This window comes from Lathyrus oleraceus, chromosome 2 (genome assembly GCF_024323335.1).
Source record: "Lathyrus oleraceus cultivar Zhongwan6 chromosome 2, CAAS_Psat_ZW6_1.0, whole genome shotgun sequence".
NCBI classification, from domain to species: Eukaryota; Viridiplantae; Streptophyta; class Magnoliopsida; order Fabales; family Fabaceae; genus Lathyrus; species Lathyrus oleraceus.
In genome coordinates this window covers 443,715,214-443,727,373 of record NC_066580.1, presented here as the reverse complement: position 1 = coordinate 443,727,373, position 12,160 = coordinate 443,715,214, and the positions used below count along the sequence as shown (strand labels likewise).

Sequence of the window (12,160 nt, the reverse complement as noted above, 5' to 3'; positions counted from 1 at the left end):
TGTCTGAAATTGATTTGAGAGATGTTGCTTTAACTGGAGTATACTCTGCTGATCATTACCAGTTATGATAATATCATCTACATACATAATAAGATAAATACACCTTTGGGATGAGTGACGATAAAAAACAGAATGGTCAGCTTCACTACGGACCATACCAAACTGTTGTACTATAGTGATGAATCTGCCGAACCAAACTCTCGGAGATTGCTTAAGACCATAAAGAGACTTGTGTAACCTACACACCATATTCGATGACTCCCCCTGAGCAACAAATCCATGTGGTTTCTCCATATATACTTCCTCTTCAAGATCACCATGTAAAAAGGAATTTTTCATGTCAAGTTGATGAAGAGGTCGATGTCGAATGGCTGCAATGGCTAGAAGAAGTCTAACATATGCCATCTTGGCTACAGGCGAGAAGGTATCACTATAATCTAATCCAAAAATCTGAGTGTATCCTTTTACTATCAAGCGATCTTTAAATCGATCAATCTTACCATCTGGACCAACCTTCACTATATAAAGCCAACGACAACCTACTAAAGATTTCCCTTGGGGTAGAGGAACCAGTTCCCAAGTACCACTGCTTTGAAGAGCACACATTTCATCAATTATTGCTTGCCTCCACTCAAGGAGAGACAATGCTTCACATGGAGTTTTAGGAATAGAAACAGAAGACAAAGAAGACAAACAAGTATACTGCAAAGGGGAAAGACGATGATAACATAAATCAATATAATGTGGAGAAGGATTTCGTGTTTGACATATACCTTTTCGAAGGGCAATCGGAAGATCTGACTCAGGTTGCAGGATCAAATCTGGTGATGGCAGAGGCGTCAGAGGAGAGTCTGCAATGACCTCAGGGACAGGTATGACCTCAGGGACAAGTATGACCTCAGGGACAGGGACGACAGGCGTTGGGTGACGACGCTGATATGTTTGAAGTGGTCGAGAAACGGGTGGGTCAGGAGCCCTAGACTGATGAGGGATAGTGGTAGGCGGGACATTAATAGCTGTCGGAAAAGGTGTGAGAGTACTTTCTTGAATGGGTTCTGGAGTTACGTGACTGGACTCGAAATATGGAACCGACTCGAAGAAGGTAACATCGGTCGATACTAGGTATCGTTGTAGAGTATGTGAATAACAATGATAACCTTTTTGGGATCGATGATAACCAAGAAAGACACATTTTAGTGATCGAGCTGAGAGTTTATCAAGACCAGGAGAGAGATTGTGTACAAAACATGTGGACCTAAAGACTCGGGGAGGAATTGGGTGAAGTGGGGAATTGGGAAAAAGGATTGAATGAAGGATTTTATTGTTAAGAACAGATGAGGGCATGCAATTTATAAGATAACATGCTGTTAGCACAACATCCCCCCAAACCGAAGTGGAACATTACCATGGAGAAGTAGGGTCCGAGTGGTTTCTACAAGATGCCAATTTTTGCGTTCGTCTATCCCGTTTTGTTGAGGTGTGTGAGGGCAAGATGTTTGATGGAGAATACCATTGCGTGACATGAAATTCTGAAATTGTTAGGATAAATATTCACGGGCATTGTCACTTCTTAAGGTACGGATAGACACACCAAATTGAGTTCTTATTTCTTGATAGAATTGTTCAAAAATAGAAAATAATTAAGATCTATTCTTCATTAAGAATAACCACGTGCAACGTGAAAAATCATCAATAAAAATGACAAAATACCTAGACTCAAGAGTAGAGACAGTACACGAGGGACCCCAAACATCGGTGTGAACTAAAGCAAAAGGGGACGAAGCTCGTTTATTGACTCGATTGGGAAACTGACCACGAATGTGTTTCCCTAGCTGACACGACTCACAATGTAAATTAGATACCTTCGACAAATTTGGCACCAACTTATGTAGTTTGGAAAGACTGGGATGACCTAATTGAGCATGGATAGTGAGTGAGAATCTTTGGCTGAGCATGTCTGAGATGACACTGAGAGATAATAAAGGCCTTGAGACTCACATCCAACACCAATCGTCCGTCCCGAACTCCGATCCTGCAGGGTAACATTATTGTTAGTGAAGGTAACACTACAATCAAGAGAACGAGTTAAACGACTGACTGAAAGTAAATTAAATGGACAATTAGGTACATAGAGGACAGAAGTAACCGAGAGAGAAGGTAGAATTCGAACAGTACAAGTTATGAGGAGTAACCATGAGTATCGGATCTGAAACAATTGTCCTATGGAGAGTAGAGCATTGGAAAAATTGTCGGGATCGGTCGTCGAACGTGCTGTCACGTGCGGAGGTTTCTACCGATGGAAAGTGGGGAACGACTGGATCAGAAGAGGCGTTTCTGCAGGTTACCGGAAAATTTTGAAAAGTGAGAGGCAAACCGGAATGATGACACGGTTTACAAAAAAAAATTCACCGAAAGATAGTGGATCAACCGGATAAAGTACGGCGAAGAAAGAATTGTCTCTTAGCAAGCTCTAGATACCATGTTGAAATACAAGAGACTAAGAGACATTTGAATAAACCGTGTGTTTTGGAAAGCACTACGAAGACTTTATTATATATAAAGAGATTATAACTAATTCCATGATATAGTCGATGTGGGACTATTCGATATACAAATATTCTTAATATTATATTTACAAATATCGTTAGATTTCATCAAAGTAATCCTCCATCTTTGTTCCTTTCAGCATCTTGAATGTGAACAATTTCTATTTCAAGTGAAGATGAATTTCCAAGGCTTAAGATCAAAGCACTATGATATATTTCTTCTCTTTCTTTGTAAGAGTGTTGGATAATTTCTTTTCACTGGCTAATGCATTCTCAAGACCTTTGACACACCAAGATCGCCATCATCTTCAACCTCCCGATACCAAAATCATTCTTTTCAATAACGAATTTCGTCATTGTCATGTCTAGATCTGAACCAGTGCTACTGATACCAATTGTTGATAATGAATCAAACAAAAAGATTTAAAACTAAAAAAGAAAAAACTGATGCAGTAAAAATAACAAGTACAAACAAATCCAATGTGTGTAATTATGCTCATTAATTATATGTTTAGGTACAAATTGCGCAAGAAAAAAGGACAAGTAAATCAACAAAAGAATTTGTAAAAAATAAGGGCTTTTAAAAAAAGGGCCCATTTGATGACTAATGGAAACTACTTCATCTCCACTCCAGCAGCACTGCAATGCAATTATTTCTTTTACAGAACATACAACATCTTCCAAATAGTTGCTCTAGTTATCTTCACCTTAATTTTGTTAGTGCTAATCTGAATACATTCTGTTTTACATCAAGATACGAAGAACGGCGAGGCCAACGGCGGATATTGAAACAAGTGTTCCTATGCAGTATTTTATCACATCATATTTGGCTGCTTCTAGCTGAGCCCTTAAAGCATGGATCTCCTGAATATTGTATTAATATTAAAGAAAATCGAAATGACATGGAACAATAATAACTTGAAAACTATTACTGTTACTGTTCGCGCTCTTTTGCTTACTCTATCAAGTTTGTTAGTCAGGTTGTTAGTTTCAGCATTCTGATTGGCTAGCTCCTCCCTTATTCTCCTGCACTTAAACAAAAACATCAAGAATCGTGGTGGAAAGTATGATATTGCATGGAACACGAGTTCTGTAATGCTCGATAATGGGTTTTTTATTCAAAACTCTTACCCTCTTTCAAGGTTTAAGTCCAACCGCTGTCCAGCCGTGACTTTATCTATCTCATACCTACACCACAACCCAGAACAATGCAACATAAAGATTATAACTTGACAGATGAAGATAATAGTTGATTAAGGATAATCAAAGAAATCATGATAAACAAGAAAAAGACCTCAATTCATTACGCATCTTCTCTATATCATTCCTAAGCTTCTCAGTCTCGTGTTGAAGTAGAGAAAAGTGGTGTCCCTGCATTGTGATATTTTCATTATATGACAATATCAGGCAAACAAACATCAACCTCCGCTGAGGAAAAATATAAGGACAAACAGAAAGATATTTTTTTTAAGTCAAAATATTAAAAGATGGGGAAAGGGTGAAGGACTACCATGATGAAAGCAAAAACTCGGATTTAGGAGGGAACGGTGGGATCGCACCAATTAACCATTCTAATTCTGTTGTTTCGGCGAGTTCTGATATAATTAGCTCATTCTGTAAAGTCAATTTTTTTTATTATAGGATCGCGATTTTGACTACCATGATGAAGATAACTAATGGCTACACTAAAGAAAATTGACTTTGCAGAATGAGCTAATTATATCAGAACTCGCCGAAACAACAGAATTATAATGGTTAATTGCTGTACAAAACAATGTCTACTTGCATTTACCTCGTCATGACAAGGTTGTTAAGATCGAGATCTTACATAAGATCGGGAGAGAATAGAAAGATCGTATAATATAAAATCGTTGTTAAGATCGGAAGATCCTACCCAAGTATTTTTGTAAGATTAAGATGGGTAACAAGATCGTAAAACATAATATCGCAACAAAAATTGTAAGATCCTACTAAAATGAAAAAAAATAAAAATAAAATAATAGCATACATTTAAAGTATTTTTACATGATATATGTTAGTAGGCAAGTGTATTAGTGAGAAAATGACTCTTTTTCATATTCTTTATACATGTATGATTGAGCTTTTATACTTTATTACTACCACATGGAACATTTGTTAGACACTAGGGACATATTTGGTCAATTACTAAGATTATTATAAGTCAATTAGTTAAAACAAATCCTACAAGTGAGATGTTATTCTCTAAACCCTAAATCTAAAACTTCATTATTTTAAAAGGCACGCATTCATCCCCGCCGAACCATAATTGGTGTGCCTCTGCGTCTTGTCATCCTTCTCACCTTTTAATGGTGGTGGCCGGAAATCAGCCAATCATGGCCGAAACTGACAATGATTGCACAAAATCAATGATTTTACAAAAAAAATTCACAATTTGGCTACAACACACGATTCAACTTAAGACCGGGATCGTTGGGGTGATTGAGATAGTAAAATCTTATTTTAAGATCTAGATCGAGATCTTGAGAACCATGGTCATAACAAGAGAAGCATGACACACTTAATTTCTAATGTGGCATATCAACAAGAAGATGTAAGAAAGCCTCAACTTGGTGGAAAAATCTAGTTCAAATTGAACTTTTGTTAGTGTCCCCTTTCTTTGGTTTTCCTCAGCCGTAACAAACAAACACAGAGGTGGGAAAAGTATTAAACTCTTGTCGGATACTTGGCTTGGTACGTATAACTGGGAATCTTTGTTTTGGAGATTTTTCCGACTATCGGTAGATAAGGAGGCCTTCATTATTGACAGAGGAAAGCAGAAGGCTGAAGTAATGTGTTGGTCTTGGATGTGTAAACGACCATTTCTTGTATGGGAAGATGATTTGTTCAGTGAACCAAGCACGCTGGTTGCTGCCATTAGTTCCTCTTAAGGTGAAAAGTACTACTGGGTTTGGAAGGAGTGTAGGTTAAAAATATATTTAGTCCGTTCTGCTTGCGTGTTTTTCAAAATCATTGCATAGTGTTGTTCTCTTTGGTTTCTGCTAATGCAATATTTCAAATTTTCTGGAAAAGGTTGTCACCTTTGAATTTGAAAGTACTTTCTTGGCATTTGATGTTGGACAGATTACCCACAAGGGCTGCTTTCTCTAAGAAAACTGTTGTTAATTCTGCAGGGGCTTTTTGTGTATTCTATAATTTTAAAATTGTCCCATATTTAAGCATCTATACCGTATCATGTATCAGGGCTTCATAGTTGAGGAATAGTATCGTCTTAAAAGATGGTAGGCTTCGTATTTTTACCATTTTGGGCTTGATAAAAGTTATAATGTGTTTTTGATTATCTTTAACTGATTGGTGTATAGATCCAATCTCTTCTATTTTTTTTGTTTTTGGTGTAAGACTTATATTGTAAAAGGGTTGGATTATCCATGTAGTCGACTCTACTTAATAGGATAAGGCTTGGTTGTTGTTGTTTTACTCTTTGCTTATAAAAAACAAGCAGATCTAGTAAGGTGTTTTGTTATGATTTGTGTAGTTTATATCTATAACACTAGTAAAGCAAAATTTGCAGTATTTTCAGTTCATATATATGTGTACACGAGTCATTCATCCAACGTCTAAAATTCCACTCGTGTTAAAAAGTCTCACATTGAATGAGATATGGCCTGAAAATAAGTAGAGGCAATGTTCACCTTACAAGCCGATTTTGTAAGGTTGAGTTAGACACAACACAAATTTTTAAGATATCAGAGTCTATCCAAAATCCTTTTGACCATCTGCTATTAAGCTTTTGCTATCGGGTCACCCACCATTTATGTCCACACACCAAGTCCAGTTTGTGTTGGGCATGAGGGTGTGTTAAAGAGTCCAACATTGGATGAGATATGACTAGAAAATATGTTTTAAGAGGTGACAATCTTCACCTAACAAGCTAATTTTGTGAGATTGAGTTAGGCCCAAACCCCAAATTTTAAGAGCTATATCTCATCCACATGCACCTAAGTCATAAGAGTGCACATATATCATTACTTCTGAATTAATGAATATTACTCCAGTCTCAAATATCACAAAAAATGTCATATTTGGTGGTCCAAAATATAAGCAAAACCTAACAACCTTTACCTTATTAAATGCTTTAATTCTTAAAACCAATGTTGTTAAATAGCAGCTATAGCTGCGCTATACCTCTATAGCGTAGTGGAACTTGGACAAACCGCTTTTGTTCTACGATATGCTATTTATTACAAAATGTTATCAAATAGCAAATAGTGGCTATGGGGGCTCTATAACACTAATGTGTAGCAGAATTTTACCAATCCGCCATTTCCTTCTACCCATAATTAACAACACTGCTTAAAACACCCTTTAATGAAACATGTTCCTATACAAAATTACTAGGAAAAGGGGTTGTTTGGGACATACTAGTAGTTTTTTAGCACATCAAGAAAATGAAACGAGGTTAAGTACTATTCTGAATATGTAATATGTGTAACTAGTTAGTTTTTCCTATAATCAAGAGCAGAGAAAGTACCTGTGAGCTCTGCACTTCTGCTTTGAATTTGGAAAGATTGGCTTCTTGAAGCATCTCAGTCTTAAGATAAAAGCAAACAACCAAAACAGATAACATCAGTTAGTAACTTTCGTATCACTATTCTAAAAGCAATAAAACTTGAAATAGAGCACCACAAAGCAAATCAAACATCCATTGTATCGTAGCCGAAGGAACGTAAAGTAGGTCTAAAAAGGGCATTACCCTCTCCATTTCTTCTTTTGATACCAATGACTGAGATACATTCTCCAAACTATCATTCAACACCTCAGTTATAGCAGCAGTTATTGCCTCGGCTTGCATTAAAGGCACTCCTTGCGCCTCAAGTTTCTTAACCTACACAACAACAAAGGGTGCAAAAGTTATAACCACTGCAACGGAATAAGCTAGTGTTTTAAAAAACGGACCGTTTATATGTCTTGTTTGTTCATCGGGTTCGGTTTTTAAAACATTGAAATAAGGAACATGAAGGGAAAATGAAAAGGAATGTAAATTACAAGGGCTAATGTATCAACAAGAAATAACTGTTTTCCCTTTGATTTAATAAATTGAGAATAATGCATAGAACCAGAAATGTAAGGGGAAAATTTGGAAGCTCCAATTCCAAAGCCACCAAACCCAGTCAACGGAAGGGGAAAATTGGTTCCTATTTTCCCCAATCGCCTGCAAGCCGCCACCGCGGCCATTTGATACCAAAAAACCAAGCTTTTTTTGAAAGCCCCAAATTCCTCCAACAATTCCAAATCGATGATCACAGAAAGTTTATAGCAGCAGCAACAATTCTAACACAAAAAAATCAAACAATCAAACGATTTTTGTTGATTGGTTGGTTGATTTCATGGGAAACCAAAATAGGAAGAAAATAGAAGAGATGTTTGGTTACCTGAATCTGAATATGATAAGGAAGTAATTGGTGGGAAATTGGAAAGAAGAAGAAGAAGAAGGGTTGGTTGGTTTGGTTCCTAGTTCATCCTATTTTGAATCAAAAAATGAGATACCAATTACAATATGATTAAGACATTGGTTTTGTTGGTTGGTCACAAACAATCACGTGGGAATTGTTTTATTCGTGATTCTTAGGATATATTTTGTTGGCTTATATAGTTTTTTTATCTCTAATCATAGACCTTATATTTATAAATATAATAAAGATGTTTCTCCGCTAAATCATTAGAATTTTTTATTTCATATTTACAATAAATATGTATATATTACATAATGCGAATGACTAAATCTAAAAATGAATTGATTTTGTAATTTGAATTTCACCTTCATCCATGACTACGTATTTATTTGGTAACTTTACTCCGTTCCAAATCCTTAATGCATAGCTTTGATTTGTTTCATTTATTTTAGTTCTGATTTCTAATTATGGGATATGGGTTTGCAAGTTATCACCTAATAGAATTGGTGGTGGATTTTTATTATATAGTGGTCGTCTTTAGTCTTGATAAAAGTGTGAGAAATCATTTTTATGAAAAGGGAAAATAAGGAAGAAATAAGGAATAATTTTGGATTTGAAAAAATTCAGGGTTTGTATGATGGTTAGGGATGAAGATATGAATGCAAACCCGGAATTTTGGATTAAATATTATTTTTGTCCATATAAATTGGCGCGTTTTTGGCTTTAGTCCCTGTAACCTATTTTTTTTTAGTCACTAATTCTGGGTTTGAATTCATTTCTTCATGTCCAACCTTCATACAAATCCAGAATTTTTTCAGATCGATGAGAACATATGTGTTTATTTATGAGGTATTCATGTATGTTTATTTAATGTTCCACCATTTCAAACCATAATCATTTTTGATAGTTTGATTATGTAACTTTATTATTTACTCTTTCTCTTAGAATCTTCACCATCATCTTTCATTAAAGTTTCATCTTCATGTTTGTTTATGAAGGAAAGTTTGGATTCTTAGTTTCTCAAAGTACCAATGTTATTTTTATGTATGCAGGGTGGTGAAGCATTTTTTAAAACAAATACATTCATGCATGTATATACACCTATGCAAGTGCACTCATACATTTTATGTACGTGATTATCATTATCATGCTCATATTTCATGAATATCAATTACTATAAACAAGGACTGAAAGTACATGAGTTGAAGCACTTAGTGGAATATTAAGTAATTTATAGTTGAAATAAATTAATTAATCATTAATAGTTGAAAATTTAAGTAATTTATTAAATATTGAATCACTTATGAAATATATATTCTTGTTGCAATATTTATATTAAATAGAATGGTTTACTTCGTACACCATGATGCATGACTCTCAATAGCATGCATTATCACTATAAGAATCACCAAAGTTATCACCATGCATATTTCACCGTTTATGCACAACATCATTCATAATGCGCAACAATTAATCAATATTACGACAATCAACAAAAAACATTAAACAATAGCACCTCACCCATTGCATATTCACAAGCATTCAATCATGTTAATTCATAATAACATCAACTCATCATTAGGCAAACACAACTATTAGTTAATCGATCATACATGTCATCACATACATCCATACAGTAGACACTTGACTTCAACTCAATTATTTCACCAAGCACTACCATGAGCTAGCTATGCGCATTATCTTTCCAACGCTTTAAATGACACCTCATTTGGACTTACGGAACGAAAGTTTCGGCCAAAATCATTGAACAATACAGCAAAGGGTAAAACAATTTTTTTCACAAATTAGCCTATGACAATCGATTGTCATAGGGTGACAATAGATTGTCACCAAGAGGATTTCGCTACTGACTTTTAAAAATAGGAAATTAATCAATTGTACCCCCCTGCAATCGATTGTACTATAATGACAATCGATTGCCAACCGCAATTTTTCCAGAAAACCAAGTTTTCTCACTAAGTTCATCATCCCCTCCATCCCTAAACCTCCATACATGAATCTAACCAATTTTTCCCAAAATCAAGTGACCCAAAACATGAATTTAATAGTGAATCATATTGTTACAACCATCAACATGTTACAACATCTATTTTCATCATGATTCATAGCAATTCAACAATAATTTCGTCAATAATTTCATCAACAATCATGAACACAACTCAAGTATTCAAACACTCATCAATGGCATAATTTTATACAGGCATATTCATGATTATTCAAACATAAATTCAGTCATAGAAACACACGTTATACATCCAATCAATCAACAAATTCCAGATTTCTAACACAACAACAATTCATCAAAGCAAATCATGGAACACTAATGATAGCAAGGACCTCTCTTATCTACCTCATCATGTAATACACACATATTGAGAGCCCTTTCTCCCCCTTACCTTATATTTCCATCAACAATAGAAATTCAAGCAACTTCTATGAATTCTCCCTTCAAAACCTATCTCTCCTTCCAATTGCTCTTGTTTCTCTAGCCTCCTTGTTTTTCACGTACTGCCAAAAGTTCTCACTAACCTAATTTTCTCCCAACTTTTAGAATATATATAGCATTCTAATTATTTCTTAAAATTACAGTTTTTTCCCAACTTATTCATAATTTCTCTCCCCTGCACACATACTTCCCTCAAATCACACAATTGGCACAAATCCTTATTCTTACCAATTTTCTCAATTTATTTCTATTATTAATTAAAATACTACTTATTCTGATTATTTTTTAAATTATTCTACTAAGCTACTACATTCTTACCACACCCTATCATTTCTCTTACACCACCCCCAACAACACATATAATCACTGAATTTATTTAAAGGCACACCAAATAATTAAATTAAAATTCTAACTAATTCAATTAAATTAATTAATCGAATTTCGGGTGTTACAACTCTCCCCTACTTATAGAATTTTCTCCCTCGAAAATTACCTGAAGGAAACAGAGTCGGGTACGACTCTCGCATATGGTTCTCCAGCTCCCAAGTTATGCTTCCACCAACTAGTTCTCCCTACACTACCTTCACTAAGGTAATCTCCTTACCATACAACTGCTTCACTTTCTGATCCTCTATCTGCATGGGCGATGCCTCAATAGTTAGGTTCTCTCTCATCTGTATATCGTTCACTTGGATCACATGAGATAAATCTTGAATGTCTCTCCTCAACTGACACATATGAAACACATCATGAAGATTAGCAAGCGGCGGTGGTAAAGTAATCTGATATGTCATCTCTCCTATCCTCTGCAAGATCTGGTACAGACCAATAAAACATGGTGTGAGCTTTCAAGACTTCAAAGCTTGACCAACACCGGTCAATGGAGTAACTCTCAAAAACACATGATCCTCCTCTTGGAACTCAAGTGCTTTCCTCCTCTTATCATGGTAACTCTTATAGCGACTCTACAAAGCTTTCATATTCTCTTGGATCATCTTGATCTTCTCATAAGTTTGTTGCACAATCTCAGGTCCAATCACCGCACTCTCACCAAATTCATACCAACATAGAGGTGTCCTAACCTCCTATCATACAACGCCTCAAACGGGGCCATTCTAATACTCAAATGGAAATTTTTATTGTAAGTGAACTCAATCAGCGACAGGTAGCTATCCCAAGCACCTCCTTGTTCTAGCACACTAGCTCTCAACAAACCCTTCAATGATTAAATAGTCCTCACAATCTGACTGTTCATCAACATATTATAAGCAGAACTTAACTTCAGCTTTATACCCAACGTTTCTGCAAACTCTTCCAAAACGTCAACGTGAACCTCAGATCCCTATCTGACATAATACTTGATGGAATACCATGCAGGCTAACAATCTTCTCAATATACAACTCAGTCAACTCCTGCAAAGGATAACTGATCCTAATCGGTACGAAATGAGCCGATTTAGTCAACCTATCAACAATTACCCAAATGGAATCATATCCCTTCGTCGTCTTCGGCGAACTTAATACAAAATCCGTGGAAATGCTATCTCACTTCCACTGAAGAATACTCAACGGTTGTATCAGACCCAACGACTTCTGATATTCAATCTTCGACTTCTGACAAGTTAAATAGGCATAAACAAACTCAACTACTTCCTTCTTCATTCCTGGCCACCAAAATAATTTCTTCAGGTCTTGATACATTTTAGTGGCGCCGG

At 35.7% G+C, this 12,160-nt stretch overlaps 1 protein-coding gene across 1 annotated transcript; it reads right to left on the bottom strand.

Moving 5' to 3' along the window:
* Nucleotides 1-3,027: 3,027 nt before the first annotated feature.
* LOC127120178 (protein FMP32, mitochondrial) lies at nt 3,028-8,132 on the bottom strand. The gene is made up of 8 exons (XM_051050587.1): nt 7,958-8,132; nt 7,572-7,856; nt 7,279-7,410; nt 7,057-7,116; nt 3,841-3,917; nt 3,678-3,734; nt 3,506-3,572; nt 3,028-3,410 (listed from the first exon to the last, which is right to left on the bottom strand). Exons 2-8 carry the CDS (start codon nt 7,758-7,760, stop codon nt 3,291-3,293), a joined length of 702 nt encoding a protein of 233 aa, XP_050906544.1. The 5' UTR covers nt 7,761-7,856; nt 7,958-8,132; the 3' UTR covers nt 3,028-3,290.
* Between the last annotated feature and the right edge of the window lie 4,028 nt (nt 8,133-12,160).

What these genes read in the sequence shown, in the direction of transcription:
- LOC127120178 (XM_051050587.1), bottom strand. Translation starts at nt 7,760, where the DNA reads ATGGCCGCGGTGGCGGCTTGCAGGCGATTGGGGAAAATAGGAACCAAT. An exon ending in GACTTAAACCTTGAAAGAGG is followed by an intron (nt 3,573 to 3,677) that starts GTAAGAGTTTTG and finishes GTTTAAGTGCAG; the next exon opens with GAGAATAAGGGAGGAGCTAG. An exon ending in TGACTAACAAACTTGATAGA is followed by an intron (nt 3,411 to 3,505) that starts GTAAGCAAAAGA and finishes TACAATATTCAG; the next exon opens with GAGATCCATGCTTTAAGGGC.